A 26,819-nucleotide genomic window follows, 5' to 3' on the forward strand; every position below is an offset into this window, starting at 1 on the left:
ATTTTTCCTTTGTACCGGTATTCTTACAAACCATGATCTGTTTATAAGCTCCCCAATGGCATTTTTGTAACATCTATGTTGCTTCTGTAGGATAGAAACCTATTTGATCTTCTGGAGGAGCTAGATCAACCTGCTGATTTGGTAAAGCTTTGAAAACCCTTTGTGGGGCAAAAGAATCCCATTTTACTTGAGGGAGCATTCTGTATTACCATATTACTGCTGTGTAGGAACAGCCATCTTTAATTATGGCATCACAGTTCTAGGGTATGAATCCAAGATCATTATTGAAACTCACATCATGTATTTGGCCCTGATTAGGGAATTTATAAAACTGAATAGATGGTAGTATAATTTGATAGACATAATTTTTCCACATTTTCCTCTTGCCTGGTTTTTAAAAATTTTTAAATTTTTTCTGTTTTTGAAATGTTGAATTCAAAAGTTTATTTCCCCAAGTTCTTTTAGGTAGGTTAAATACACAGTATTATTTTGAAGAAATAAAATTATGTGTTTGTTTTTCTTTTTTTCTCTTTTTACAGCCTTGTCATGTAATTTATACAGATTATCGGCCCACTCCATTGCAGCATTACATTTTTCCAGCAGGGGGAGATGGCCTGCACCTTGTGGTTGATGAAAATGTAAGGGAGTAATTGTGATTATTTATTTATTTATTTATTTATTTATTATGTTAGTTACCATACAGTACTTCATTTGTTTTTGATGTGGTGTTCCATGGTTCATTATTTGCGTATAACACCCAGTGCTCATTGTAATACATGCCCTCCTTAATAGCCATCACCGGGACTAACTGTGGTTCTCACCTTATAATGTCATCCTTAGTTGTTCATAGCTATTTTTCCTGAAACTGAAGTAGAATGGTAGAAGTCCATTTTTTTTCTTAAGTAGTTTTATGGTCCAGAGTTATTGGGCTTGTGTGTATTTTTATTTCAGAAATTATATTTAAGACTTGTGTTTCTCTTATGCATAAATTAAGATTTTTCTTCTTTCCCAGTTTTTTTTTTCTTCTTCTTTCCTAGTGTTTTAAAATGCCTGAAGAATAGGTACTTGGGACATGTTTCAGATATCTTACGTTTTGCTTTTCCCAGTTTTAATATCTCTACCTTTTATTACCTATTATACACATTTTTAAACTATTTCAGTGACCTTTGTAACAATTATTACATTATTTTTATTTTGAGGAAGCTTTGTTTTGAGGTATGAAAAATGTTTGGATTGTGGTTAAATATTAATGAGGTTACATAGAAAAATATCTGATTCCAGGGTGACTTCAGAGAAGATAATTTTAATACTGCAATGCAAGTACTTCGAGATGCTGGTGATTTGGCAAAAGGAGATCAGAAGGGGCGGAAAGGAGGAACAAAAGGTAATGTGGAACTTTGTTCACTTTTCCCCTCAAGAAGCTATATAGAGATCTAGATAATATAAGATAAAATTTGATAAATAAAGGTTTATCTCTTTTTCATATATGACATTGGTTGACATAATTCATGTAATATATAGTTTATCCATTAAAGTATACAATTTAATGGTTATTACTATATTAACAGAATTATGCAACCATCACCACAATTTTTTTTGAGATATAATTCATATACCATAAAAATTACCATTTTTAAGTGTATAATTCAATTTATTTTAGTGTATTCCACAAACTTGTGCAACTACTATCTAATTCCAGAACATTTGCATCAAAAAGAAATCCTTTACCCACTAGCAGTTAGTCTTCATTTCTCCTAACCTCTTCAGCCTTATACAATCACTAATCTACCTCTGTCTCTATTTTCCTTATCTGAATGTTTCATATAAATGGAATCATAATTTGTGTGGTCTTTAGCAACTGGCTTCTTTCACTTAGTGTGTTTTCAAGGTTCATCCATGTTAAAGCATGTGTCAGTACTTAATTCCTTTCATAATCAGATAATGTTCTATTAAATGAATGTATCACATTTATCCATTCATCAGTTATTGAACATTTGGGTTATTTCTCTTTGTTGATTCTTGTGAATAATGCTGTGGTAAATATTTGTATTCTGCCAGTTTTTATGTATACGTATGTTTTCTTTTCTCATTGAATGTATACCTAGCATTTGAATTGCTGAGTCATGGTATTTCTATGTTTAAAATTTGAATAACTGCCAGATTATTTTCCAAAGTGGCAGCTCCATTTTACATTCCCATCAGAAGGGTATGAAGTTTCCTCCACATGTGAATTTCCTCCACATCCTTGCCAATACTCGCTGTAATCTGTCTCTTTGAATATAGTGATCCTAGTGGTATGAACCAGTATCTCAGTGTGGGTTTGATTTACAGTTTTCTCATGGCTAGTGATGTATCTTTTCATGTGCTTATTGGCCATTTGTGTATCTTATTTGGAGAAATACTTATTCAAATCTTTTCCCCATTTTAAAAATGAAATTGTCTTTTTTTGTTGTTGAGTTGTAAGAATTCTTCATATACTCTGAATAGTAGACCCTTACCTACTTTTTCCCATTCTGTGGGTAAAGGTTGTCTTTTCCCTTTATTGTTGGTGTCTATTCAAGTACCAAAGTTTTTAATTTTGATGAAATCCAGTTTATCTGCTTTTTTTTTTTCCTTTTGTTGCTTGTGCTTTTGGTATCATACCTAAGAATGCTTTGTCTAATAACAAATCGTGGAGATTTACTCCTCTATAGTTTTTAAGAGTTTTATAGTTAAAGATTTTTATATTTAGGTCTGTAATCCATTTTGAGTTAATTTTTGGGTATGGTTTATATATTCTTTTTGCAGGACCATCGAATGTGTTCAAGATTGTGAAGATGATTATGGAAAGAAATTTTCAACCTGTAATTATTTTCAGTTTCAGTAAAAAGGACTGTGAAGCCTATGCACTTCAGATGACCAAATTAGATTTTAACACAGGTACTATATAATTTCAATATAGTTTTAATGTTATATGAAAATAAATATAAATATATTTTTAGTAAGAAGATTAATCTGTTGTAATTAATCTGTTATGTATTGTTAGGATATATAGGTCACATTACAGTTACAGTAATGTACTCATTACATTTGTAAAAGTTTTAGGACATCGTTTTATCATTTCCTTCTTTTCCTTTTGTTTTATTGGAAGGTATAAGTACATTGCTTTGTGTAAAATCCGAAGATCCCTACTGAAAAATACTAGGATTATACCCTCTTGTACTTCATTGCCATAAGCTCCTTTGTTACTGCCTTTATTACCGTGGCTGTGTGACGACTTAAGGCTAGGTTACTTAGATCACTTTCTGTATAGAAAGTACTATACTTCATTTTTCTAAAAATCCAAACCAGGGAGACCTGCCCTTTACCTAATTGTGGTATAACCTTTTAAATAAAGTAAGATAACGTGTACTAAATTAATAAATTTTTCCCACATATTATCTGTGAGTGTAACTCACTTAAAGTCACACAGCTAGATAGTAGCCTAGCCTATCCAAAAATTCGGCATACTTTATTTTTTTTATTTTATTTATTTATTTTTTTAATTCAGCATACTTTATTATCTTAGACCCATTTATTATTCAATTTATCCTTTTACGTATGTAATTCTGTATAATGAGAAGTAAATAATATCCTCAGTCATCCAAAATCAAATGTCAGTTGAATTGGTTTCATTATCAAGGCACAGAATTAAACCCATGCATTTTAGAGCTACTTTTTATTTATCCATGGGCAAAGTAAAAACAGATACCCACATAAACTCCTAAAGTTAGTAATATTTTATTTTTTAATTGAGTGAATTGCTCTGCTTAGACATGTTTCCTTGTAACTACCAGTGCTGCATTTGCTTACTATTGCAAGGTCATATATTGATTAATTGAACAAATATTTATTGACTACCTATAATTTAATAGATGTTATACAAGAAGGCAGTATAATAGTTAAGAACATAGGCTTTGTTTGGCATTGCTCCTCTAACAATTAATAGCAGCCTCCATTATTTGCTATAAAGCTCACTTTCCTCAATAATGGATAAAAATTATCCCTGTGATCTGTAATTGTTAGATGTACGGCACTTAGTGTAGCTTTTGTTAATTTTATAAGATAATACTTTTATTCATGGATGAATTCTGTTAGATATGTTTTGAAAGGCAGTGAATTTTATTCAACAGTAATTTTTATCTATTTTGCCTTCTGTTTTAAATACTAACTGTACTGTTATTCTTTATAAACTTATATTCTTTGCAATCTGTGAAGCTTCGTATCACTAATTCACTTAGATATTTATGTACCCTTGAATTTTTCTCTAGATGAAGAAAAGAAAATGGTTGAAGAAGTATTCAGTAATGCCATTGACTGCTTGTCTGATGAAGATAAAAAACTCCCTCAGGTTTGTTTAGTGTCACTGAGTCAAATGTGGATATTAAGTGTGATAGCATATTTTTACTTTGCATTTCTTGGTTTCAATACTATATATTGCATTGTTGACACACTGCAGTAAATATGTTGCATTGTACACTAAAATGATACCTTGATTTATTTTTTAAATTTCTGAAAAGGTGACAAGAGGAAAGATGTGCTGCCTAAGGGAATTCTTCTCTGAAAGCTAATATGGTCTGGAAATTACTGCTTCTGTTCCTAATACTACAAAATTATTAATTTTAAGTCACTAAATTTCTTTTTTTTTTTTTTTCTTTAAAAAGAGTATGTGTGAGCAGGGGAGGGGCAGAGGGAGAGGGAGACAAAGAACCTCAAGCAGGCTCCACGCTCAGCACCCGACACAGGGTCCTTGGATTTAGTCCCATGTCAGGCTCCTTGCTCAGTGGAGAATCTGCTTCTCTCTCTCTGCCCTTTCCCCCTGCTTGTGCTCTCTCTCCTTCTCTCTCAAATAAATAAAATCTTTGAAAAAAAGAAGTCAGACGCTCAATTGTCTGAACCACCCAGGCACCCCAAAGTCACTAAATTTAATTCATAAGTCTACCAAACAAACACCTAATGAAAATCATGTGTTTAGTGAGGAATTTAGTGTCTACTCTGCTTTTAATCCAGAGAATTTTTCCTTCGACTTTTGGAATTGCTTGGGGATTTCTAAAATATACTGATGATTGGGTACCACTCCCAGAGGTTCTGATTTAATTGGTAAGGTGTGTATTGTGGTCATTAGAATCTTTCAAAAGCTCTCCAGATGATTCTAATGTGCATCCAAACCTGAAAACTGTAGTGTGACCTAAGACATGAAAATTTTCTTTTGTGAAAAGGAAGTTGGGAGGTTATCCATGGGCAAAGTAAAAACATATCCCACATAAACTCCTGAAGTTAGTAATATTTTATTTTTCAGTTGAGTGAATTGCTCTGCTTAGACATGTTTCCTTGTAACTACCAGTGCTGCATTACAAATGATTACTCTGATAGAGAAAGGATTTATGATAAAAATGCAACAGCATGTTTCTCAGTGTTTACTATTTAACTTGGAAGATTTTCTTGTAATTTTTCTTTCCAGCTGAATTATTAGTATTTGAGGGCTAAGGCATGTCTGTATACATCTTTGTTATCCTAGCACAGTTCTAATAGTAGACATGTTATGGCATTTAATAATGTGTTAATGAGGATGAATTCCTCAGTAATTCATTTGTTTTTAGATGAAGTACATATTTTTGTTAAGTATGCTTTATACTTACTTATTTTTAGTTGGAGCTGGCTAGTATTAAGTTTATTTTGCGCAGATGCATACTTGCCCTCATTTCTGTTTGTACTTGGGGAAATGAAGTGATGCTGGAGAATTTGAATGGGGCAGCAGTGCATATATGAATTTTATTATTTAAAGTCTGTCGTATTAAGGAAAAGCTAGGACAGAATTCTGTTGAGTTTTGAGCTTAATCGTCTGTGGGATATGGGTTTGGTGTTTGCTTTTATTCTGGAAAAGATAACATTTCTTTAAACAGCTTTTTATTGCCCATTTTTCTTAGTTTGGTTAGTTTAACATTTTCTATTTCCCTTTTCTGTACATCACTGAAAAATAAACAGTATTTCAATCACAGGTTGAACATGTACTTCCTCTTTTGAAGCGAGGGATTGGTATTCACCATGGTGGTTTACTTCCTATTTTGAAAGAAACTATAGAAATTCTCTTTTCTGAAGGATTGATAAAGGTATGACTTTATTTATTATGCCTTAGAATTGTGTTGTATGAATAGTTTGAAAATTATTACTATTATTTTTTTTAAGGAGGCTCCACACCCAATATGGGCTGTGAACTCATAACCTGAGATTAAGAGGTGCATGTTTTATTGACTGAGCCAGCTAGGTGCCCCAACAGTTTGATTTTTGTGTATCGTGTTATACTTCATACATTTTGGGCTGTAGGTAAAATATCATTGGGTTCCTTTCCTATAATTAAAGTAAGAAATGGTAACACTATACAGTGTGGAATTTTGCAAAAGGTGCTGTTTAATTTTCAAAAGTGGAGTTAATTCTGAGTGGACTCCTGTCTGTATACAGATTAAAATGATTAGAGAAGACAAGGAGAATTGCCGGTAGTTATAAAAGAGCATTTTTTTTAGGATGTGCTAATTTAAACCACAGAGAGTCTAATTTAAAGTTTATGTTGATGTCTGTACCCAGAAATGGGGTATTAAAAATGGGAAACTACTTCAAAATGTAGTTATAAGCGTATATATGATTCACAAATGATTTTATATTTAAAAATCAGATATTTGTCATGAGAATCCGAGCACTAAATAGAATATTTAAAAGAAATTTACTCACTTTAAGGAACATACTTGAGATATTTTAGATCAAGAATTGGTCACTATTTCTACCTAGGTCCTGGTAAGGCCCTCTTGATGTTCTTTTATAGATTACTGAAGTAAAAAATGAAAGACTATCATTCCTCTTCCCTTCTCAGGAATACCCACTAGCAAACATACAAATAATACTTATTTTGTAAACAAAAAATTACACTACCCATGTTATTATCCAATTTTGTCATATATGTAGCTTTTTATTCTTTTTAGTAGGTGAATAGCTTTCTATTGAGTTGATGAGATAAAAGATGTTTTTATCTTCTTCCCTACTGGTGGAAAAATGTAGATTAATAGTACTTCAGTGATTTTACTTTGTGTGCTTAAGCCAGTTTTTTGTGTGGTCGATTTCTTGTTGGTAAAATCTTACAAGTGAACTTAGCCATTGATTCTGTTCTCCCCCCAGAGATCCTGAGGGTAGCTCTAAAACTGTTGCGTCATCAGTCAAAAAGCCAGGAAATGTGACTTTCTGTGTTTAGAAAAGTAATCTACAGCCTCATGCTTTGTACATGAGATCAGTAGTATCCTCTTTAAGGTACCACCACTAGAATTTAAGAAAGACTGTTTTTCCTGAATTAAAAAATTTCTGGGATGCAAGGGACATTAGATATTACTTAGTAATTTTATATGTCAATACTGAATTATATCGGGAACTAGCATGTTATTTATGCGGTCTCATTAACAACTAATTTTAAAATTAATGTTTTGTTTATACGTAAAGTATAAAACTAGTTTTTCAGCTTAATAAAATACATGTTTAATCATATAATTATTCAATTATTTAGGCCTTATTTGCCACAGAGACTTTTGCTATGGGAATTAATATGCCAGCTCGAACTGTTTTATTTACGAATGCCCGGAAATTTGACGGGAAAGATTTCCGATGGGTAAGTAAAAAAATTAATATAATTGGAATAATTTTTATCTTTACTTGTTTTACCTAACGTGATTTGGGCATACATAATCTTTGAGATTTTCAATTCTAAATACTAAAGAACTTGTACCTGAACCAATAAACAAGTTCATCAAGGTTTAACTTCAGATCCGTCATTTCTATCCATTAGGGTTTTTTTGGTTTTGGTTTTGTTTTTGGTGGGGGAGGTGGGTTTGGCTAACCCAAAAACAAAAATCGCCCTTGGTGAAAGAGTTTGATGATGAGGGTTAAGTGTACAGATGATTTATGAGTGCTTTAAAGCATCTTAAATATATCTAGAATGTTCATTTCTTAAAGTTTAGGCTATTTAAGGCACCAAATCTACAGTGGCTCCAGTTGCAGCTCACTATTTTATCTTTCAGGTTTAAAATGGAATTTTTAACAGGTTCGCACATAATATCTTTTCTAAGGCAGAAGAAAGGAAGAGAAAGTTGGAATCATGGGTAAAACAGTGAATTTGGGTAGAAAGTAAATTCTTAATCCAGGGTCAATAACCCATTCACTGAACAGTTACCAAATTTAAACTTTGTTAAAGTTAAACCCAATCTCTAAAGAAACTTAGTAGCAGATGAAAATTGACAGATGTGCAATAAAATGTTGCATTAATGATTCTGAGAAACATGTACAGAAGGATAAAGCATAAGAAAAGTCACTTGTATAAAAGGGGTCATGGAAGGAAGGCTCCATTGGAGAAGGCAGTCCTGAAACAGAAACAACAGCACATGGGTATTTACTAGGTAGACAGTGGAGCTTCACAGCGGTGAAAAGCAGGTAGATTTCTACTTTGAGTATCCAGTGCAAGGCAAAACTCGGTTAAACTGGCATTGGGAGAAATTTCTAAGTCAGCTATTCTACAGTTAATCTAATCCTTGAAAGTGGTGATTCTTTTGTACTCGAGAAGTTGCTGGCAGTAATTACTAATCATCAAAACACTGAAAAGCACTCATGGTAGAATTGTAAAGGTAAAGCATTTTTTCTTGATTTGTTTTATTTTAAAATGTATTGGATGCTATACAAAAGAGAAATATAAGTACAGTGAGGCAGCTGCCATTTCTATTTAGAAATTTTTACATAGTCTTCAAAATTTTTCTGTAACCTGTAACTTTTTAAAAATTGAACTTTTAATAATTCATGTAGAATGTGATTCCTGTTTATAACGCAGCTAACAGTTTTATGTTTTATATAAAAATCTTTATTATCTATGAGTTTAAAATTACTTAATTCTCTGAATAAAATTGATGCCATAAGAAAATAAGTAAATAAGTCTTTTGTGACATTACATGCTTCTTGGCGTCCTCAGGACCTTGAGTAAGTCTGCAGAGTATAGTGGATAATTGAATTTAAGAAAGCCATCTTTTCTTGATGATTCAATGTCATTTTATTAAACCTACAACCCATAACGTGCCATAGTGTTGTAATGATGCCCTTGGGCCCTGTTGAGGTTTCATTGCATTGCCTTTTGAAAGATCTTTTCAGATCTTTTTTAGGTTTAGCTTTTTTTGTTGTTTTTTCTAGTGCCTTTGTTTCTCCCAGGTTGTTATGTCTGTTTTTGATGCTGTCAGTAATAGGCATTCTTGTAGCTTAACCTTCTTGTGTCAAATAGTTTTTGGGAATCTGAAAACTGTGGACCCTTTCCATCAGAGAATAGTACAGAAGCACTTAAAGATAAAACTTTTTCCAGTCTCTTAGTGGTTGAATGTCACCTTGAAAAGGCTTACTAATCTTTTTTGACTAGGTTCTTCTTAGTGATGAATGGTCTCTACTGAACTCCAGGAATGTATACTAAGAAAATAAGAGAATTGTACTTTAAAAATAAAAATGTTTATTTTACATTAATCTCATTTTGCAAATTAAAGTCTATTATGATCAAGTCAGAATTGGTATTTTGTAGAGTTTGACTCCTTTGCTTTACTGTTTTCCAGAACATCTGGGCTCCAAGATATTTTATGTCAGTGAATTAACAGTCTTTCCCTGTACCTTTGGTGTATTTGATCATTTTGGAGCTAAAATTTAGTTTTATAACATTATTCTTAAGTGTTTTTGCATTTTTGTGTTTTTACTTAAATCTCTAAAAGTTGATGTTTTTAGTCATGTTCCTTTTTTGAAATATGTAACTTGTGCTTATGTATTTTGTGATAAAAACTTAAGAATATATTTTTCACCAGGTTTTCTCCTAAACTCTGGATTTTTAATTATCTTCACTCAGATTTCCTCTGGTGAATACATTCAGATGTCTGGTCGAGCTGGAAGGAGGGGAATGGATGATAGAGGAATTGTAATTCTTATGGTGGATGAAAAGATGAGCCCAACGATCGGAAAACAACTACTTAAGGTAACCGAGTTAAGATTCTGTGTTCTCACCAGCAATTTGAGACACATACTTCAGGAGCTGCTTTGAAATTAGTTGTGTCAGTTCAGATACCTTTCTAAGTAGACAAGTTAATTAAACTGTCTAGGCTTGAAAGGTAGAAGAGGGTAACTGCACAAAGTGCTGATATTTTGTACCCTACTTTCTGTTGTAATAAGTGAAGCATAACTCATGAGATGAAGGGCATGTAAAGATCCCCAGAGAGGGTAGAAATGTTTACTTTGCCCTCCAAATTTAAGACAGTCTCTATAACTGCCTTCTCTACTGAACAAATTGCTCTTCACCTATCATAATAGGAAGTAGGGCACATGATATCAGTGTTTTGGGCAGTTACCTTCCCCTACCTTTACAAGCCCAGATAGCTTAATTAATTCTACAATCTGCCATTTTAATACTGCCTATTGATGGATCATAAATATCCCAATAAATTAATTTAAATTTTTAAGCTTTATTTCAAATTGGCCTGTCCATTTTGCTTGTTTAATATTTGTTTTTCAGATTGTTTTAAGGGTTTTATTTTTGTTTTGTTTTGGAGAGCTTTTCAGGGAAGTTTGGCCTGGTTGCTTTCCTTCTTCTCCATGCAGTAAGAACTTTTTTAAAACAAAGTCCTAGACTCTGAAAAACAAACTGAGATTTCTAGAGGGGAGGAGGGTAGGGGGATGGGTTAGCCTGGTGATGGGTATTAAAGAGGGCACATTCTGCATGGAGCACTGGGTGTTATGAACAAACAATGAATCGTGGAACACTACACCAAAACAAATGATGTAATATATGGTGATTAACATAACAATAAAAAATTAAAAAAAAAACAAAGTCCTAGAGAAAACTCTTGGTAAGATGGGAAGCTTAACATTAATTAAAAGTTGGGTGCCTGGGGTGCCTGGGTGGCTCAGTTGGTTAAGCTACTGCCTTCAGCTCAGGTCATGATCCTGGAGTCCCAGGATCGAGTCCCACATCAGGCTCCCTGCTCAGCAGGGAGTCTGCTTCTCCCTCTCCCCTCTGCTCATGCTCGCTCGCTCTCTCTCAAATACATAAATAAAATCTTTTAAAAAATTAATTAAAAATTTAAAATTAACTGCCAGATTATTAGCTAAAGAGCTCTAAAACATGTTAAGTCATACATAGGTCAATATCTCTGAAACAGACTCTTCAGTTTCAAAGACTTGGGAACTGCAAGGAGAATTTGAGATATGGTTGTGGAAAGTCTGGTATGCTAAAGCAAAAATAAGTAAAAGTGTATGTTTTTTTAAATAGGTGGTTAATGTGGGTAAAGACAAAGCTTGTCTGTACTTACTCATAATGATCATGTGTCTTATTTTCACTTTTAAAGATTAACACTTGGAAACCTATTTTTAAGTGTCCCATGTAATTTTAGTTCTTCATGTAAAGAAAATGACACAAGATTGAAAGTTGGTATTTTTGGTCTTCAAATTATGCCAGATATAATAAACACTGTTTTTCTTTCCTTGTGCTCTATGTATGGAAAAAGTTGAGTCAGGTTGCCAATAGTAGGAGGTAATATTTTAATGATAGCTTCTGGTTTCCTTAGTACAGATATTTCATTCTATTTACTTGACATTTCTGAATGTAAACTGTACCTGTTAAGTGTAAAAGTTCTGTTGTCTTTTATTCAAAAATTTTATTGTGGTAAGAACACTTAACATGAGATCTACCCTCAACAGATTTTTCAGTTATAAAATATGTTACTGTTGACTGTAGGTAAAATGTCATACATCATATCGCTGGATCGTATTTATCTTGCTTGACTAAAACTTTACGACCTTTAATTAGTAACGACCTTCTTATATCCCTCCTCAGTCTCTGGCAACCACCATTCTAGTCTTTGATTCCTTGAATTTGACTATTTAGAAAATTCATATAAGTGGAATCATGCAGTATTAGTCTTTCTGTGACTGGTTTATTTCACTAAGCGTAATGTTCTCAAAGTTCATGTTGTCAAGTATTGCAGAATTTTCTTTAAGGCTGAATTGTATTCCATTGTCTGTATATACCACATTTTTTTTTTTATTTTAAATCCATTCACCTATTGATGAACATTTAGGTTGTTTCCACATCTTGGCTATGTGAATAGCACTGCACTGAACATAGTGTTATTATCTGTCTGGTGTCTTGGTTTTGATTCTTTTGGGTAAATACCCAGAAGTATAATTGCCAGATCATACGTAGTTTTTGTTGTTGTTTTCTTCAATTTTTGTGGGATATCCATACTGTGTTCCATAGCGGCTACACAGTTTTACTTTCTGACCATCAGTGTGCAAGGATTCTAATTTCTTCATCATTTCTTAAATGAATTTTTAAAAACAGCTTTATTGAGATATAATTCATATTGCATACAGTTCACCCATTTTCATGGTTGCTAATATATTCACAGAGTTTTGCCACCATCATTACAATCAATTTTGGAACATTTTTATCAGCCCAAAAAGGAACTTTATATCCATTAACTGTCACTCCCCATTTCCTTCCTAACTCTTCCCTTTCCCCTAAGCCTTAGGCAAACCACTAATCTCTTTGTCTCTGTAGATTTGCCTGTTCTAGGCATTTTGTATAAATTTAGTCAGATAATACGTGATCTTTTGTATTGGCTTTTCTTTAGCATAATATTTTCAAGGTTCATCCATATTTGTAATATGTATCAGTACTTCATTCCTTTTTATTGATGAATGTTGCTCTTTTGTATGGATATATTACAAGTTATTTATCCATCTATCAGCAGATGTATATTTAGGTTGTTTGTACATTTTGGCTGTTGTGAATAATGCTGTTGTGATTGTTTCTTTACAGGTTTTTATGTAAACATGTTTTTATTTCTTTTGGGTATATACCTATGAGTGAAATTGCTGGGTCATACATAATTCTGTGTGTAACCTTTGAGGACCTGCTTAGAATGCTTTTCATCAACAGCTATATACCATTTTTACATTGTCATCAGCAATGTATGAGGGTTCTCATTTCCCTCCGTTCTAGCTAACATTTGTTATTACCTGTCCTTTTGAGTTGTAATCATCCTAGTGAGTGTGAAATGGTATCTTTCACTTAGAATGCTGTGTAGTTTGGCTTCTTTAAAGGATATAGTACCTGCCTGTTGATGATACTGCAATTATATAAGCAAATATGTGTGTATCTATATTTCTTGGTTTCTAGACAACATTTCTTTTATTGAGACTAACTGTACTACTACTTTTTTTGTCCTCTAGGATTTTTTCAGGTAGTTTTGCTATCATTAAAGAATTTGTAGGCAACTTATTCAGAAAAATAACAACTAATAGTTATAGAATATTCAACATGTTTTAGGGTTTGAAATAATTATTATTACTATCCCAGTTTTAAAAATAAATAAGGCGTACAGAGGTTAAAGAATTTTTCAAAAGTCGTATCATTGTTAAATAGCAAATCCTGATTTTAAAGTCACTCAGTCTGGTTTCAGAGTGCATGCTTCTAACCAGCATGTGCTCCTTCTGCTCAGTACCTCATGCAAATAGATTTTTCATTTACTGGCTCAGACCGAATTTGGCCTGACAACACTTTGTTCTTTTGACGTATTTCTTAATATAGTATATGAACTAATACATCATTATAACATCAGGTCTGTTTTTTTGAAAGCGACAGTGATTGAGATTTGCTCTTAAGTAATAGGACTTTAATAAATAGAACAGTTATTTTCTCAAATAATAATTAAAATATGTAGATTATTCATGTTATTGTATGTAAAAATAATTAGTATGCTTTGTACATTTGTAAAATTCAGATCTGTTTGTCATATCTAGTAATTTTTCCTGTTGTTGGGTTAAGTAGTCATAGCCAGAAAAATGGCAGAAAACATGTGTTTATTGCTTGTTGACTAAAGATTATTTGTTGAAGTTTCTAATATCTCAACGTGCACACACACACACACACTTAAATAATTGTGTGTGTAAATCATTTAATGATCTTGCATTTAAAATATTTTAATAATTTTCTTTAGCTTCTTTGGCTTGACTAGTTTTCTACCAAGCATTATAAGAACCTATTCAACTTTTCCAATTCTGCTGTTGTTACAGTGTCCTCTTTTTGTCTGTTTATCTAATACTTTCATATCCATTGCCTTTTTTAAAGTTAGTTTATTTATTTAAAGTATTGTCTACTCCCAGTGTGGGACTCAAACTCATGACCCTGAGATTGAGTCACATGCTTTTCTGACTGAGGCAGCTAGGTCCCTCTATATTCGTTGCTTTTTATTTATGGACAGATTTTCCATCTATTAGCTCACATAGAATTTGAGATAAGACAGGAGTTTGTTCTTTGGGTATATTTGACAGGAGCTAAAAAACAAAATCCATTCATTATAATGTTTGCTTAAATGAAAAGTTGACTCAGACAGAAAGTGTTTATAGTAACCTTCCAAAAAAGACTGGTGAATGCATCTTTCATTCTTCAGCAGTTAAGAAAGCCTTTATATCTCTCCAGTATTACCAGAAGAAATATGCCTTCCAATGTAGTGCCCGTATTTTCAAAAGATTGTAAAGCCATCACAGTACTTTGAGGACATGTCATTATTTGTTTTATCAAAATAAGCTCATTTTCATAATTTCTGAAAGATTAAATAAACTTAATGGTTTCTTACAGGACATGAAGTGCTTCTTCTAAGAGACTCTACAGGCTTTCTGCTTCTAGACAGTTGTGTGTTCATTTCAACCTGAACTATATTCTTAATGGCTAAGGAAAATTAAACTCATTTGAAGGAAAAATAGCTTTGACTTTACTGGTCTTTTAAAAGCTTTTGGAACTTTTGGAAGAACATACCTATTCTCTTAAAGTTAGTTCTGTCACGTACTCAAGATTACTTATGGACCTTTTTTTTGAGAATTGAGAAGACTTATATTTGTCCATATTCTTCTCTCTTCCATTGTAACGGTTCAAAATGCAAAAATATTTAGACTGGCAGTTTTTTAAACTGCTCTCTTGAATGAACCATATACTCTAAAACTTCAGAAATCAATAGAAGTAGAATAGCATTCAAAGGGTAGTATTATAAATCTGCTTTGGAAAATTGATCTGTTTAGCTCTCTGTCTGACTAGCTTTCAGTGAACAACTTGTCAACTAAAGGAATCCTTAAAAGTTTTTCTAGAATGAGGCTTAAGTTTAAAATCTTAGCACTGGCTGCTTTTGTTGTTCCAAGTTAAATTTTAGGTGACCCTCTTTTGGGCTTTCTGTTGATAGATCATTTAAAAATTTTATAATTTGGCTGATCAAATTAAATATAAAAAGTTGAGAAATACTTGGTCAACATTTGAGGGTTCCTATAATTTTAGTAATGTGAATATTGAAAAACAGCAATGTGAAATAAGTTCCATTTTGAATTTCCCCTCTGGGAGAACTTCAGCCCAGAGATGCTGTAAATTTATCTCCTACGTCTTTAGCCTGGTCAAGTCTCTCCACATCTCTGAACCCGTTTCTTGTTTAAGACAGTAAATCAGTTTTGTTAGGAATGTTGTGAATTGAAAATTTATTTAAGTATTAGTACAGTGATTGGCAAATGCTTAGGAGATGTGCTCATTTTTAAACTTGGGGAATCTATTTACATCAGCTGCAGAACAGTGAACAAGAGCGGCATTGACTCAATGGCACAGTACCTAATAACTCCAATTCAGGAAAATTTGGGATAGTTCTAGACTAGATGATTGTGATTTAAGGCTTTATGGAGGAAATGGATCCTGCTGCAAGCCCTAAAGGGTTGGGGTAGGAGTAGGGGTTGGATTTTGATTTCTAGAGCTGTAGTGATCTAGATCAGATGTGATGAAACTTTGAAGTAGATGATGGCAGTGGTAAAGAAACAAAAGAACTGATCTAAGATATATTGAGGAAATAATCTGCAACCGTTGGTTGATTAAAATTTTAAAAAGGGATAAAGCAGAAGAAAGACCTAAATCGGAATTTAAATGGTAATTTAATTGCCCATTAATCAAATTAAAATTGAACTATCATAAGTTTACTCCTTGCAGAGCCACAGAAATTACAGCAGGTGGAGTTGTCACACAAAGGATTTTATTTGCAGCAAATAGGGAGATCACAGGGAATAACTTCCAAAGTAGTGATTCTTGAGCAAGGGTGCATGGATTACTTTTATTTAGGGTTAGGATGAATATTTAGTCTTGTCATCATGTATGGAAGTAGGCATAAGGCACGCACCTTAATGAAACATTGCTTATACATACATTGTATGTTATATAAACGAGGCTTCTGTTCTTCCTTTGGCGGAGATTTTAGTATTAAAATGAGCTAAAGTAACTGTCACTCCTTTGGTTCATCTGTGCAGATGAAAGTCTGGGATTGAATTCAGACTGGTCTGGGTGGTCTGGGAGCTCCTCATCAGGGCAGTTGTTACTGCTTGAGGGGTAGTTTCGGTTTCCTTCGCAGGATGTTATGCCTCACTTAAGAGATCAGCTAGAAGAAAGAGCTTAAGGGAGACTGGGACAGAGGTCATAGAGTATAAGCAGGTAAGCAGTAAAGGTCAGGGCTTGGGGGTCTGGCTGGTGACAAAATCAGTAATCTCACTAACCATTAATCTTTGTAAGGGTGAAACCCAGGAATGGGAAAGAACAAGAGAGAGAAATTTCATTTTAGATAGTTTAGCCATATTATTATTATTATTTATCACCCAAATTAGGTTACTGTAAGAGTGGAAAGGATGCTTTTAATAATTATACCAATACAGCAGATGTAGGTTGGGACTATCTTGGGCTTACTTAGCTACAACGTCAAAATGCCAAGCTGAGTTTCAGGTAACTGAAAATTCCGAGGTGTATGCTACAGCAATCAAGAATACAGAAGCAGAGCTTGAGCTTAGAAATAAACATTGGTAATATTATAGCCCCAAATTTCTGAGGCGGTAATAATACAAAAAATAACAGAAAAGTAAGGGCTGCGTCTGCAATATTGTAAAATAGCTGAAGTTGTCTTTAAATTTCTCTCTTCTCCAAGAATTTGGTGTTCATACTAACTTCACATCTCCCTTTGGCCTTATTTTCTTTCTAAAAAATTTTTTTTAATTTTTTTAAATTTTTTATTGTTATGTTAATCACCATACATTACATCATTAGTTCTTGATATAGTGTTCCATGATTCATTGTTTGTGCACAACACCCAGTGCTCCACGCAGAACGTGCCCTCCCCAACACCCATCACCAGGCCAACCCATCTCCCCATCCCCCTCCCCTCCAGAATCCCTTTGGCCTTATTTTCAAGGAAAGTTCATAAACATCAAGGTTTTAGGGACTTAGTAACTGTGCCCCTAAGGTGAATGGCTCTTAATTTTTCAGGAGTTAAGGAGTACTTTTCATTTAAGACTGTGATGAAAGCTCTGCTTCTCATAAAATCATGTATGTGTCCATTTAGAATTAGGCTATCAGGTTGGTCTGTGGACCTCAATTTAAGAGCCCCTGACCACCCTCAGAGTATTTGTGTATTTTACTGTGCCATTTAGAAATACATAAGCATACTTTGTGACACTTAATTTCTAAATATTTCAGCATGCATCTCCCAAGAATTTAGTTATTCTCCTATTGTAGCTGGGGCATAGAGGTGCAAGAACATCTGGCTCTGGGGGGTCCCAAACAGAGCAGGTATAGCCACTCAATGCAGGCAAAATTCAAAGAGCAACAGGTGGTGGTGAAACAAAAAAGTAATTTATTTCAGTCAGGCCAATACCAGGAAGACAGAGTACTAGTGTTGCAAAGACGATCTCCAAAGTGCCGAAAATACTTCACAAGTTTGTAAGGAAAATGTGGGACAAAGGGTATGTGCAGGTGGGCGTTGCAGGTCAAGTTATTCATCCTTTTGGGATTAGTCATGAGTGGAGTCTTTCTGGCTCAAGGAAGTCCTTGAGGGAGTAGTTTTGATTCCCAGGAGGGGTGCTTTGTGCACAAGGTCTTTTGTTTAAGAGACTCAGATAATGTAGATAAAGAATGGTCTGTAAATTGGGTGGGTGGGGAATGCTTCAGTTTTATGTCACTCCAGGCAGCTGAGTTTTAAGGTGCTGATTTTTATCTAAATATTGTTCTAAGGGTGTCTGGGTGGCTCAGTTGGTTAAGCGACTGCCTTCGGCTCCGGTCATGATCCCGGAGTCCTGGGATCGAGTCCCATATCGGGCTTCCCGCTCAGTGGGAAGTCTGCTTCTCCCTCTGACTCTCTCCCCTCTTGTGCTGTTTCTCTCTCTCTCTCTCTCAAATAAGTAAATAAATAAAATCTTTAAATATCATTCTGAAATGAATTTAGTGTACTCTGTCAGCACAGACTAGGTTATGCTGCAGTAACAAACCTAAATCTCAGTTACTTAAAGGTTTATTTCTCTTGTTCGATGCAGGTTTATAGAGGAGGTTGTGCTTATTCTTAAGGATGGGAGATGATGGAGAAACCACCATCTTGAACATTAACAGTCACTGTGCCAGAGTGAAAAGATAGCTTTTCACACCAGCAAGGAAATACTTGGCCAAAAAGTGACACATCATTACAATTTATTTGCCCCACCCACGGCGGGGGGCAGAAAGTATAATCTTACCAAGTGCCTAGAAGGCAGAGAGCTAAACATACTTGGTAAACAGTATTTTAACTAGTACTGTTGTTTCTTAGTGGACTTTCTCCCTTCACTTTCCCAAAGACCAATTGTCACTTTGTATTGGTCATTTGTATTGGTCATTTAATACATTTCTATAGTATTCCTTAATATGGATTAAATTATTAAGCAGTTTTGGGATGCCTGGGTGGCTCAGTCAGTTAAGCATCTGCCTTTGGCTCGGGTCATGATCTCCGGGTCCTGGGATCGAGCCCACATTGGGCTCCCGGTCATGGGGGAGTCTGCTTCTCCCTCTCCCTCTGCCCACTGCTCGTGTGCACATGCACTCTCTTAAATAAATAAAAATAAAATCTTTAAAAAAATTATTAAGCAGTTTAATAGGTATCTATGTAAATTTTATTTGAAAAAAATCACATTGACATGTTTTTTTTTTCTCTTAGGGCTCAGCCGATCCTCTAAATAGTGCTTTCCATTTGACCTACAACATGGTTTTGAACTTATTACGTGTAGAAGAAATTAATCCCGAGTACATGTTGGAAAAGTCCTTTTACCAGTTTCAGCATTATAGAGCAATTCCAGGAGTAGTAGAGAGTAAGTATAAAATTACTATAACAGTCTTTTTTTTTTTTTTTTTTTAATAACAGAGTCTTCGTAACCAGTAGAGTAAATACTGCATTATAAAGTAAGAACTGCGATCTGGTCATTATAACCAACTAGAACATTCTAAAAGAAAACTCTGCTAGTATACCTTTCTGTAGTTGGTTCAGATTTAATATAATTTTTTGTTGTAGGCATATTACGTGATAGCTCATGTTCATGAGTCATGATATAACAAAAAGCCTGGTATATTAAAATTTGACCTGTAAGAAGCATGTGTGTATTATTCTTGCCCTTGTACTGTTTTCTCATTTTAAAAGACTGCCACAGCATAAGTTTATAAATAAGGAAATTCAATACTCCAAATGGGATTTGAGTTCAGCCTTTTTAGAATTTCTAGCTCCTTTTATGATAATGCTTTCTAAAGTTCAGAAAGTGTTCTGTGGTAACTCTGTTCAAGTAGACTTGTGATTGATCCTTAGAGAATATTTTGGCTGATCATCGTATAGAGCTGATTAAAATCTAAAACAGAGGCAAAGATTGAAAATACTGGTTTTGGTAGATCCTGTAAAAATAATGCATAGTCATTGTCAAGAGGAAAAACCGGAAAATTGAGCAAAAGGTACAGGGGAAAATTAAAATCATTTGTAACCTTGTACAGAGCCAGCCACAACACTTCATAGTTCTAACTTTTTTCTTTCTCATACAAAGGTTTTTTTTTTTTTTTTTTTAAGATGGGATTAAATACATTAGTTCTCCCTTATCCAACGTGTTCCAAGATTCCCAGTGGTTATCTGAAATCACAGATAGTACTGAACCCTATATATATGTTTTTTTGTATACATACATTCTTTTGATAAAGTTTAATTTATAAATTAGGCACAGTAAGAGATTAACAACAGTAACTAATAGAACAATTATAACTATATTATAATAAAAGTTATGTGAATGTGGTCTCTCTCTCTCTAAAAATATCTTACATTATACTCACCTTTCTTGTGATGACGTGAGATGATAAAATGCCTACATAATGAGGTGAACTGAGGTAAATGACATAGTCACTGTGATGTAGTGTTAGGCTTCTGTTGACCTGACAGTATGACAGAAAGAAAGTCATCTGTTTTTAGATTGTATTTGAACACAAGTAACTGAAACCACAGAAAGCAAAACTGTGGATAAGGGGGAGGACTACTGTATACAGTTTTTATAAAAGTAATGATGGTACTTATATTAGTATCTTTTTTTACATATTTACCTTATGCCTAGCCTTGTGTTAATACTTTTCATACTAGCTTAATGATTCTGGCTTTTAAAAATTTAATCTGAAGTATCCTTTGAAAGTATGATTTTTATAAATGTGTTATGATTTATTTAACAATAAAGGCAAATTTGAGATACTTTTCTATCACAAGTGTTAGTACACTCAACTCAATTTTTATGTAACTAAAAGTAAATGAATTATAATTGCCTCAAAAGAAAAAGGCTTAGAACATCCAAGTGTGTTAAATTTTTTTGCTTTTTCTTTACCCTTACCTGGATGATAGATCATAGTTATTTCCTCTTACATTAATTTCTCAGGTCTTAAGAGAGGCTTCTTCATTACAAACTATAGAGTTGGAAGGAGCTTTGGCATCATTTTACAGATTTTTTTTTTTCTTAAAGGCCTAGGACTCCCTCCTCCTTGATTCCCCACACCACTCATTGCTAAATGCTATGGCTTCCCCTTCATATTCTGATTATACCTTCTCAGCCATGTAGGAACCAATCATTGGCAAATAACTGGAAGATTGAACCCCAGATACTTCCTGTGTCCTGTCCTCAGCTGCTCCAGTTGCTGACCACGGAGCAAATCTGGCTTTGGGTGATACCATTCCATGTCCTCAACCAGAGACACTGAGATAATAACTTTTCCAAATACCAACTTACAAGATGCGTATCCCTGTAAAACAATATTTTGTCACCAGGCAGTGAACAAGGAGCAGTATCATCTTGTAAAAGCCCACAACTTTGGCGCACCTCGATTTGGGGGAAATAGAGCAGGGCCCCTATCTGGAAAGCAGTTTGGATACTCTGGGGGAAAATCTAGTAAAAAAGAAATGGAATCTTGATGAGCTGCCCAAATTTGAGAAGAATTTTTATCAAGAACAGCTTGATTTGGCTAGATGCACAGCACAAGAGATGGAGACATACAGAAGGACTAAGGAAATTACAGTTAGAGGTCACAACTGGCCAAAGCTAGGTCTGACTCTTTATGAAGCAGACTTCCCTGCAAATGTAATGGATGTGACTGCAAGACAGAATTTTACTGAACCTACTGTTACTCAAGCTCAGGGATGGCCATTCCTCTAAATGGATTGGATATGGTTGGAGTAGCACAGACTGGATCGAGGAAAACGTTGTCGTATTTGCTGCCTGCTGTCATCCACGTCAGTCATCAGCCATTCCTAGAGAAAGGTGATGGGCCTATTTGCTTGGTGCTGGCACCAACTTGGGAACTGGCCCAACAGGTACAGCAAGTAGCTGCTGAATACTAAAGAGTATGTTGCTAGAGGTCCACTTGCATCTATGGTGGTATTCTCAAGGGATCACAAATTTGTGATTTGAGAGAGGTGGAAATCTGTATTATAACACCTGGAAGACTGATTGACTTTTTAGAGTGTGGGAAAACCAATCTGAGAACCATCTACCTGTCCTTAATAAAGTAGATAGAATGCTTGATAGGGGCTTCGAACCAAACAAGGAAGATTGTGGGTCCCATAAGACCTGGTAGGCAAACTCTAATGCGGAGTGCAACTTGGCCAAAAGAAGACAGACAGCTTGATGAAGATTTCCTTAAAGACTACATTCATAGAAACATTGGTGCACTAGAACTGAGTGCAAACCACAACATTCTTCAGATTGTGGATATGTGTCATGATGTAGAAAAAGATGAAAAACTTATCTAATGGAGGAGATCATGAGTGAAGAGTAGAATAAAATCATTGTTTTTGTTGAAACCAAAAAAAGATGTGATGAGCTTACTAGAAAAATGAGAGATGGGTGGCCCACCATCGGTATTCATGCTGACATGGGTCAGCCAGGAGTGTGACTGGGTTCTAAATGAATTCATAAATGGATAATCTATTCTGATTGCTACAGATGTGGCCTCAAGGGCTACAAGTGGAAGATGTAGAATTTGTCATCAGTTATGACTACCCTAACTCCTCAGAGGATTATATTCATCGAATTGGAAGAGCTGCTTACCGTATCAAAACAGGCACAGCATACACTTTCTTTACACCTAATAACTAAAACAAGTGAGCAATCTTATCTGTGTTTCATGAAGCTAATCAAGAGCAGTTAATCCCAAGTTGATTCAGTTTCCCCAAAGACAGAGGTTCAGGTTGTTCCAGGGGTGGAGGAGGCTTGAAGGATGACCATTGGGACAGATACTCTTTGGGCAAAAGGGCTGGATTTAATACCTTTAGAAACGGAAAATTATGACAGAAGTTACTCTAGTCTGCTTAAGAGAGATTTGGGGGGAAAAACTCAGAATGCTATTTGCTGTGCTGCAGTTTACACCAGTCAGAGCTTTGGAAGTAATTTTGTGTCTGCTGGTCTGGAGACCACTTTTAGGACTGGTAATCCAACAGGCACTTAACAGAATGGTTATGATAGCACTCAGCAATGTGGAAGTAATGTCCAAAGATGCACAAGGGTATGAACCAACAGGCATATGCATATCTTGCTACTGCAGCTCTGCCTATGATTGGTTATCCAGTGCCAACAGGTTATTCTCAGACTTGAGAAGTAAATGTCTATTTTTCATAACTGCTTTTTATATTGTAAGTTATTAGACAGGATATTTAAGAAACATGGGAAATGCAAAAATGTCTGCAGTGCAGCAGTAATTATGGTGTACTTCTTCATTATTTAAGTTGGATATTTCTCTCCGTTCCTGAAATAATTTTTAGGCTCTTTTTTGTACTAGAAAATGCAGGCAGTCTTTTCACAAAAGTAGAAGTATGGTGATTTGAAATACAATAAATGAAGGTAACACATGGCCTTCCAATAAATAATAGGTGAAGACTGAAAAAAATAATAAAAAATAAAGGCCTAGGGAAGTTAAGTCAGATATACCTTATGAAATTAATGGCAAATGTGTAATTTCAGATTACCTTTATTATTTTCTTGTATAGTGTTTGATGCCATTTGTCTTGGTGAATACCTATGGCCTTAGGAAAGAGAAAGAAATAATTCTTCTGTCAAGGAACCGTATTATTTATTTATTTATTTATTTCCGAGAGAGAGAGAGAGAGAGAGAGAGAGAGAGAGAGAGCGCGAGAGAGAGAGCGCGAGCACACAAGCACAGGGGAGGGGCAGAAGGAGAGTAAGAGAGAATCTCAAGCAGAGTCCACAATGAGCGTGGAGTCCATTGTAGGGCTCAGTCCCATGACTGTGAGATCACAACCTGAGCTGAAACCAAGAGTTGGACACTTCATTGACTGCACCACACAGGCGACCCGGGGAACCATATTTTTTAAGGGGCTAGAAATCTTTCTCCTGCAAAAAAAAAAAAAAATTATATATAATAATAGAATAAAAAAACAGTATCAACAAGATTTAAGTGCATTGTGGATTTGGGTGTGAATTAAAGTATTTTAATCAGATTAATAGTAAAAAGGAAATTTGTTAATTTTACCTCATGTCGAAATTTCAGATGCTGTCATTGAAACACAAGGTTATAAGCCAGCTTAATATTTTTTTAAGATTTTATTTATATTTATTTATTTGAGATAGAGAGCGGGGGAGAAGCAGAGGGCGAGGGACAAGCAGACTCCACACTAAGTGCAGAGCCCAACGCGGGGCTAAACCCACAACCCTGAGATAATGACCTGAGCCCAAACCAAGGGTCGGATGCTTAACTGAGCCACCCGGGCACCCCAAATCAGCTTAATACTTTAAATAAAAGATTTAAACTTACAATATTGCTACTAAGCAGTTAGCACTGGGTCATGCATGACTAGGGTAATTACACACACAGCCAGCAGTTAGACTGGTTTTGTGGCTGAATAAGAGAAATACGATGCACATGGGTGTACCAACCTTTGATTCTTTTTCTTCTTTGTAAAAATAGTGTATTCTAACAACCAATAAATTACTGTTTAAACTTCACTTTATATTCTTCTTCTTTAATTCCATAGAAAATATCCCAGATATGGTTGGGGATAGAGCGAGAAATAAGTATTTTCCCATTTATTTAAACCATTTTTTTATGACTTCTCACTGTACTCAAATTCTTAAATATGACTTTGAAAAACACTCTGCTATCTATTCTGAACTTAAACATTACCATCATTTTCCACTCCCCTGTCCTCTGTCTCTCCAGTCCCCAGCTGCTGCTATATACTCAGGGTGGCTCTGACTGACTTAGCTTTTAAAGGGATTGTGAATAACATAATCTGCACTTCCTGGTACTGCTGTTATACACTTGCTTATTCTTCTGCTTGAATTATCCCTGCTTTCCTTACCTATGTTTTTAAAGGGCAAAGACCTTTTGAAGCTCATAAATAAAAAAATGAAATGTCAAGTGTAGAACAGGCATTTTAATGGGGAAAGGTAGAAATTTAAATGATGAAAGAGAGGGGTGCCTGGGTGGTGCAGTCTGCCTTCGGCTCAGGTCATGATCCCAGGGTCCTGGGATCGAGCCCCGCATCGGGCTCCCTGCTCAGCAGGAAGCCTGCTTCTCCCTCTCCCACTCCCCCTGCTTGTGTTCCCTCTCGCTGTGTCTCTCTCTCAAATAAGTGAATAAAATCTTTTAAAAAAAATGATGAAAGAATTGATGACGGAATTGCACCACCTTTACTACAATTTGCAGGACTGAGTGGTATGACCAAAGAGTCATAATAGTGTAGAAGGAAATGGTTAGAGGTGATAAAGCCTATCCAGTATGCTTTAAAAATGCAGAATACATATTGAATGCAGTTTATTCTCATTTTTAGTTATTATTAGTAAGGGTTTCATTCTTTTTGCTGTTGATACTGCTAGAACTTTCTCAAGAGAGCTGGTATTATTTTCACATTAGTATATCCCAATTAAAATGTAGACTGTTGTCTTTGGAAGTATAGAATTAATCTTTATTTTATAACTTACAGTGCTTTATGTTTTGTAACAAACTTAGATGGCTGGCATACATGAGATGTTTTTCATTTTTTAGATTTTTCAGTGAGCTATAGAGTAAAACTTAGAGGATTTCACTGTTTCTATACTGAAAGGAAAAATGCAAAGTTAATTTTAATCTTTTGTTAGTGTCATTAAAGGTAATGCCATGGTTAATAGCAAGAGCTGTGAAGTTAAACATGGGTTTGATTCAAGACTATATGAGCTTTAGTTTGCTCATCTAAACTGCTGGGATAATAACTAGTTCATCCAGTTCATGAAAATTAAATGAGATAATTTATGTTAAATGGTCATTGAGTACTTGTTTTAACTACTGATAGTATTGCTGTAGATCAGTAAAGCCATTTAAACTTTAACCTGTTAGAAAATTTGCTCAGTACTGGGAATAGCAGTCCATTTTCTCATCACTCCCAGGTCTGTATCTGTGCACATATTATATGATATTAATATTAATATATCTTTGGAACCACCACCTCTCCTGTCCCTCAAAAAGAGGAAATTGTTTGCAAACTCTATTAAGAGTTTATTGGAGTATCTCTCACATGCTGTTTCCTAAGATATTGAGACTTTCCTGTGGTCTACACTGCAGTGAAGCCAGCTTCTTATACTCAGGTTCCTCTACTATTTGATTAACTACACTTTCTGCAGTTTTATAGAGCTGTAGTTAGAATCCTAGATATAAAATACATGTGACTTCTTAAAATGTCTCAGACTTTTGACTCATTAGTAAAATGGTCTGAGCACAGAAGTGATTTGGAATAGAGGATGGGGAGCAGTATTTAAGCATCCAAACAGTTGTTTATAGTCTCCCTAAACTCCTCCCGTCAGTGCTTATTGTTTCACTGATTCCTGCAAACTGTGTTACTCTGTAATTTAGATGGGGCAGCAGTATTAATATTTCTGTGTAGTTTTTATTTCAAAACTTCTTACTGACTTTAGTCTGTCCAATATTCTTTTATAGTTTTCTAATTGTTTCTCTTTTTGATAATGTCTGTTGCCATAATATGTGTTAAGAATAGCTTTCTCGTCTTCAGTGAATGGATTTCATTTTCTATAAGAAGATTTGCAGTTCATTTAAAAATAATCAAGATGATGTATTATGCCTGAGGGAATGCAAAAGACCAGAAGTTTGAGGGAGCAGTCTATGAGAATGTTGAAGATGATGATAAAAATAATAATAAAACAGTTGTCATATCCTCCCTGAATGTTTACTCTGTCCTATACTCTTAGCTAAGTATTTTCCATATCTTCTGTCAGTTAATCTCTATAGTCTTAGGGAGTATGGGTATTTTTGTTATCTTAATTTTGTGGATAAAAAAACAAACAGATTTAATAGAGGAGTTTGATCAATGGAATAGAATTGAGAGTCTAGAAGTAAACCCATACACCTGTGGTCACTTGATTTTCAA

General features: G+C 34.6%; 1 protein-coding gene and 1 pseudogene across 2 annotated transcripts in view; both read left to right on the forward strand.

Moving 5' to 3' along the window:
* The window catches only part of MTREX (Mtr4 exosome RNA helicase), a 126,989-nt gene that overhangs the window by 26,505 nt on the left and 73,665 nt on the right, over nucleotides 1-26,819 (forward strand). For both annotated transcript variants that reach the window (XM_088023309.1, XM_028119130.2), the window contains 8 exons: nucleotides 540-638; nucleotides 1,282-1,384; nucleotides 2,788-2,919; nucleotides 4,290-4,369; nucleotides 6,018-6,128; nucleotides 7,565-7,666; nucleotides 9,920-10,045; nucleotides 19,095-19,245. In XM_088023309.1, the coding sequence (XP_087879435.1) occupies nucleotides 540-638; nucleotides 1,282-1,384; nucleotides 2,788-2,919; nucleotides 4,290-4,369; nucleotides 6,018-6,128; nucleotides 7,565-7,666; nucleotides 9,920-10,045; nucleotides 19,095-19,245 (904 nt within the window). The remainder of the gene's footprint in view (nucleotides 1-539; nucleotides 639-1,281; nucleotides 1,385-2,787; nucleotides 2,920-4,289; nucleotides 4,370-6,017; nucleotides 6,129-7,564; nucleotides 7,667-9,919; nucleotides 10,046-19,094; nucleotides 19,246-26,819) is intronic.
* On the forward strand, nucleotides 19,666-22,558 carry LOC114220986 (putative ATP-dependent RNA helicase DDX5 pseudogene; annotated as a pseudogene).

Source organism: Eumetopias jubatus, unplaced genomic scaffold (genome assembly GCF_037043125.1).
Source record: "Eumetopias jubatus isolate StellerSeaLion01/CBP00866 unplaced genomic scaffold, mEumJub1_p1.0 scaffold_5, whole genome shotgun sequence".
NCBI classification, from domain to species: domain Eukaryota; kingdom Metazoa; phylum Chordata; class Mammalia; order Carnivora; family Otariidae; genus Eumetopias; species Eumetopias jubatus.